At 40.1% G+C, this 5863-nt stretch overlaps 1 protein-coding gene across 1 annotated transcript; it reads right to left on the bottom strand.

Moving 5' to 3' along the window:
- Window positions 1-674: 674 nt before the first annotated feature.
- On the bottom strand, window positions 675-2155 carry LOC109183929 (uncharacterized mitochondrial protein AtMg00810-like). Its single transcript, XM_019333957.1, has 3 exons — window positions 1952-2155; window positions 894-1839; window positions 675-805 (listed from the first exon to the last, which is right to left on the bottom strand). The coding sequence occupies exons 1-3, from the start codon at window positions 2153-2155 to the stop codon at window positions 675-677; spliced, it is 1281 nt and encodes a 426-aa protein (XP_019189502.1).
- Window positions 2156-5863: the final 3708 nt, after the last annotated feature.

The following is a 5863-nucleotide window of genomic DNA, read 5'->3' as shown; positions in this document are numbered from 1 at the left end:
AGGAAAGCCCCATCACGGTTTCCATCTTCAGGCTCAGGAATGGACGCATGGCTAACATCATCACTCGCTTCAGAGGCCAACATCAAAAGATCACTTGTATCATCATCGAACCAGTCCGCATAGAACTCCGGGTAGTCTGAAAGCACTGTGACTATGAATTCGTCGCGGAGAACAGAGTCAAGCTTCAACTTCATTTTCATAGCGAGTTGGAGAAGAATTTTTACATGTTTCGTGGCTGTTTCTGGTGAGAGGATTTTCCTTCCCAGCTTGATGATAATATTTCTCACTGCATCCGCCATTGTTGTGCGATTTGGGAAAGAGAAGAGAGAAACCCTAGGTGGAGAATCAGTAAGCAAATAACAGAGAGCAAAGTAGTATTTAGAACTCTTCTTCCAAAAAAAACCCGATCAAGTATATAATCCCAAGGGTGATGAACACTATTTAATGTGGCTGTCAGAATGCATGCAGCTGATGTGATTGACGCAATGGTATAGCTCCTTTTTAGGGATTAAACGGATGATTTGAATTTTGAAAGAGCCGAATTAATTTTGGTAACCAAGGTTAAGATATTATCTTAACTTAAACAGAAGAGAGATTAAAAAGGAAGTCAAATATGTAATTTTAACCCGTGATTGAGACCACCATACACTCTCCTTCTGTGTTATTATTCTGCCTTATTGATCAATCCTGCAAATTCCCAGAGCAGATTTGAGAATCTCAAACCAATTTGCGTCCAGAGGCTTAGTCAGTATGTCAGCCAATTGCTTATCTGTTTGAATATATTCCAATTCTATCTCCTTTGATTCTGCCAAGTCTCTGATAATAGTGATGCCTTATATCAATATGCTTCGTTCTGGAGTGTTGAACTGGGTTCTTTGAAATATTTATTGCACTGGCATTGTCACAGTAGAGTGTCATAGTCCTTTGTGTGAGACCATAATCTAGAAGCATTTGCTTCATCCAGACCAACTGAGTGCAACATCCTCCAGCTGCTATATATTCTGCCTCTGCAGTACTTAGAGAGATTGAATTATGTTTCTTGCTTAGCCATGAGACTAAATTCGTTCCAACAAAGAAGCATCCACCTGATGTACTCTTTCTGTCATCAATATTTCCTACCCAATCAGCATCACAATATGTACTCAGGCTTAGTTCACTGTCCTTGGAATACCATAACCCATACTGAATTGTACCCTTGATGTATTTCAAGATCCGTTTAGCAGCTATCAAATGTGACTCTTTGGGATCAGATTGATATCTTGCACACATCCCAACACTGAACATAATATCTGGTCGACTTGCGATCAAATAGAGCAGACTTCCAATTGGGCTTCGATAGACTGTGTTGTCAACTGATGCACCAGTATCATCTTTTGATACCTTTGTGGAAGTGGAGATAGGAGTTCTGGGAGTTTTACATGACTCCAGATCGAACTTTTTGACCAAATTCTTGGCATACTTTTCTTGTGAGATAAAGTAGCCTTCAGTACTCTGTTTAACTTGAAGTCCTAAAAAATAAGTCAGTTGACCCACCATGGACATTTCAAATTCTTCCTTCATAAACTTCACTAAGTCATCAGTATATTTCTGTAGAGTAGATCCAAAGACAATGTCATCTACGTAAATTTGAGCTATAGTAACATGACTTCCAGTGGTTTTAACAAACAAGGTCTTATCAACACTCCCTCGGTTATACCCATGATGCAACAGATACTGTGTCAGATGTTCGTACCATGCCCTTGGAGCTTGCTTGAGCCCATAGAGAGCTTTTCTGAGCTTGTAGACATGCGTCGGATGAACTGGGTCTTCAAAATCCTTTAGGTTGTGCCACATAGATATCTTCATGCAGATGCCCATTCAAGAACGTTGTTTTAACATTCATCTGAAACAGTGTGAATCCCAGAATAGACGCGACTGCCAACAAAATTCTGATTGACTCCAGTCTTGCAACAGGGGCAAACGTTTCATCATAGTCAATTCCCTCTACTTGGGTATATCCTTGAGCAACTAATCGAGCTTTGTTTCTTGCAATATTTCCGGCTTCATTAGTTTTATTTTTGAAGATCCACTTTGTTCCGATTATGTTAACACGCTCAGGTCTTGGTACCAGATCCCACACATGATTTCGGTCAAACTGATGTAGCTCCTCTTGCATAGCCTTAATCCATAGATCATCCTACAAGGCTTTCTTCACATTTTTTGGTTCTATTTTTTAGGTGTAGCAGGCAGATCCGGATATTTCTATCAGATTGATTCTCATCCGACTCCTGGTGTTCATTCCATCTGTTGGATTACCAATTATGTTGTCTGATGGATAATTTTTCTGAGTTCTGGTGGGCTTGTTCTTACCATCACCATTCGAGAGAGGGTTATCCTGTTTAGGGCTTTCTTTATCTTCTTCTGAAGAATCATGTGTGTCAAACAGTTTGGTTTCATCAGCTTTTTTTTACGACTCACTGATAGGGAGATCAGTCTCTGGATCAGTTACCGATGTTTCATCTAATTCTTCTGGATTGTCATTTATAACAACGTTCACTGATTCCATGACTGATTGAGTTTTTTTGTTGTAAACTCGATAAGCTCGACTGTTTGGAGAGTATCCAAGAAAAATGCCCTCATCACTCTTGGGTTCAAACTTTCCTCTTTGTTCCCTATCAATTAGCACAAAGCATCTTGTCTCAAACACATGAAAGTACTTTAAATTTGGCTTCTTCCCTTTCCATATCTCATATGGTGTCTTAGACGTACCTGGTCTGAGATAGACTCTATTCACAGTATGACATGATGTGTGCACTGCTTCAGCCCAGAAACGTTGTGGCAGATGCGATGCGTGTAACATTACTCTAGCCATTTCCTGCAAGGTCCGATTCTTTCTTTCCACCACACCATTCTGTTGAGCTGTTCTGGGAGCTGAGAACTCATGAGTTATTCCATTTTCGGAACAGAAATCTGAGTACAAGGAGTTTTCAAACTCTTTCCCATGATCACTTCTCAGTCTTTGGATTTTTATTATGGGTTCGTCTTTTTGTTTTTGAACTCTTATGAATAGAGTTTTGAATGCATTGAATGCCGCAGATTTTTCCCTCAGAAAGTATACCCAGCTGAACCGAGAGAAGTCATCTACACACACAAAGATATATTTCTTTCCGCCAATGCTTTCAGTCTGAGTTGGTCCCATGAGGTCTATATGAACCAGTTCTAGACATCTCTCAGTAGTGATTACTTTTACTGCTTTGTGAGAAGCCCTTATTTGCTTTCCAATGGCACATGCGCCACAAACTCCTTCCAGTTCTATTTTGAGCTTAGGTATCCCACGAACAGCATCTAATTTGATCATTTTATTCATATCTCTGAAGTTTATGTGACCCAATCATCGATGCCACAGTTTTGATTCGTCTGTTTTAGATATTAGACATGCAGTTTCATTTGTCAGAACATAAAAATTGTCAGAAGATCGTGTTCTTTCCATGACCACTTGATCTGCTTTATCACGGACTCTGCAGCAGTCACGATTGAAGCACACATTCCAATTTTGATCACACAGCTGACTGATGCTAATAAGATTTGCTTTCAGGCCACTGACTAAGAGAACTTCATCCAGATGTGGTAAACCTGGTACATTTAGGGTACCTTTTCCAACTATCTTTTCTTTTTGCCCGTCCCCATACGTAACTGATCCACTGCTAGGTTGAATAGACATGAGACACTTGACATTCCTAGTCATGTGTCTGGAACATCAACTGTCGAAATACCATCTTGCTTCAATCATAGAGGCGGTCAGAACGATTGTGGGATAACATATTACTTCTGATTTCTTGACCCAAACCTGTCTTACGAAGGGAGTAATAGACTTGTTCTGATATTTCTCCTTCCTTTGATCTCTGTAGAAGAAATAACATTCAGGTCGGGTATGTCCTTTTGTTTGACAATAGTGACAGATAAGTACGTATTGTCTAACTTTTACGAACTTAGTCTTGAACCTTGAGTACTGAGACTGTAATTTGATCCTGCCAAATTCAGAGTCAGCAATCCGAGTGTGCATGATCCCTTTCTGTTTTAACTGAGTTGACCGTGATGATTGACTTTGTTCATAACTGTGAATCGGTTTATCAACTGATGTTCCTTCTTTTATAAACATAGGTGCCGTCTTTGAGGACTCTCCTCGTTCAAAACCAAATCCCTTTTTATCATTGGGATTTCAACCAGAATCCAGAATTTTGTCTAAGGTAGAGGTGGTATCCATCATCTTGATTTTCTTTCTTAGATCCTCCAGTTCCTTTATCTATTTTCCCTCTCAGGATCTTATCTAAGTAATAAGATCTTCTTTTAAGACGAGTTCAGTGTTTAGTTTCTTCAGGAGATCATCTCGTTGCTTCAGATCTTCATTCAGACTCTTGTTGACTTTCACCAGTTGTTCCCAACTTCCAACTAGTTTAGCAAATTCCAGTTCCAGTTGTGTTGTCTCTCTTCAAAGTCATCTGATGATATGTAATATTCTTCATCGGTATCATTCTCTTCTGATTGGTTCTCTGTTGTTGTGAAGAAGGCCACGAAGTTTCCCACATTTTCATCAGACTGGTCATTTGTTGCTTCATCATCATCATCACTTAGGGTCGCCACTGACATAGCTTTCTTTCTTTTGATATAAGTTGCACATTCAGATTGTATATGTCCGAATCCTTCACACTCTCGACATTGCACTGATCGGTTTAGAGGTCTAACTGTGTCAGTTGGATTACTCCTGATTTGTCTTGTTCGGACACTCTGAGACTGATTGTTCTGTGAGAAGGAGGGCATTTCTGTTTTCTGATATGAGGAGTTTCCACTTTTGTATTGTGTCCTGTTAGGTTGTCCTTGACTCCTGCGATTGAAGCCATTCAAAATTTTCTTAAAGTTCTTTGTTAGCAAGGCCAAAGCTTCGTCATCTATTTCATCTGTGTAAGATTCTCGATCAGCTTCAGCAACAAAAGCCACTGACTTGCCTTTTCTGCTGGCTACAGGTTCGTCATCAGCTAGCACTTCAAGTTCATAAGTATGTAAACTTTTCATAAGTTCTCCCACACTCTTCTTCTCCCAGCCCGAGTGTTCCTGAATTGCAGTCACCTTCATTCGGAAACGTTTGGGTGGTGATCGAAGGATCTTTTTGACCACTCTTTCATCAGTAAAAGGTTCACCCAAGTACTGAAGCTCTGTTCATCAAATTCTAAACCCGACTATGAACGGTTGAAATTGTTTCCTCTTCACCCATCCTGAGAGATTCAAACTCTGACAGTAGCAACTAAAGCTTTGACTGCTTGACATCACTGGTACCTTCGTATCTGGTTTCAAGAGTGTCCCATACTCGTTTTGCTTCTTTTATTCCGGTGACAAAAGGAAAGATTGATTCATGCAGAGATCCTACAATAGAATTCAGTGCCTTATTGTTTAGATCAGAGGACGTCATCTCTTCTTCAGTCCATGTCTCTATAGGTTTGGCCCCAGCAGTTCCATCAGCATTCTGAACTGTCGGAGGACTCCGTCCAGTGAGAACAGTACGATATAGTCTGGTACCTTGTGCCTGAAGGTAAATCTCCATTCGAGCCTTCCAGAAGGAATAGTTGTAGCCATCTAATTCTGGTGGCTTCATACTTGCATCCATCGTGAAACAAAAGACACCCAGCCAAAACACACAAGCAGAAAGCAGACAAACGCCCAACAGACAACAAGAAAATAGCTTCTTAAAGAGAGAACAATGCAAAAAGTTCTTCCCGTAAGGATCAAGTCATTGTGTAGACTTAAAAGCTCTGATACCACATGTAATTTTGCATTTCCCAAGTTTAAGATAATTATTAGAGATAAGCAACTAGTGTATAGGACTGACTGA

Source organism: Ipomoea nil, unplaced genomic scaffold (assembly GCF_001879475.1).
Source record: "Ipomoea nil cultivar Tokyo-kokei standard unplaced genomic scaffold, Asagao_1.1 scaffold1237, whole genome shotgun sequence".
In the NCBI taxonomy this organism is placed as follows: Eukaryota; Viridiplantae; Streptophyta; class Magnoliopsida; order Solanales; family Convolvulaceae; genus Ipomoea; species Ipomoea nil.
Note: the sequence above shows the minus strand (reverse complement) of the source record. Positions and strands in the feature narration are given on the sequence as shown.

Excerpts from the sequence above, each read along its gene's own strand:
- LOC109183929 (XM_019333957.1), bottom strand. The coding sequence starts at position 2,155 with ATGCAAGAGGAGCTACATCAGTTTGACCGAAATCATGTGTGGGATCTG. Across the intron at positions 1,840-1,951 it reads ATGATGAAACGTTTGCCCCT|ATATCTATGTGGCACAACCT; the intron begins GTTGCAAGACTG and ends ATCTGCATGAAG. Across the intron at positions 806-893 it reads ACTCTACTGTGACAATGCCA|AATCAAAGGAGATAGAATTG; the intron begins GTGCAATAAATA and ends GAGACTTGGCAG.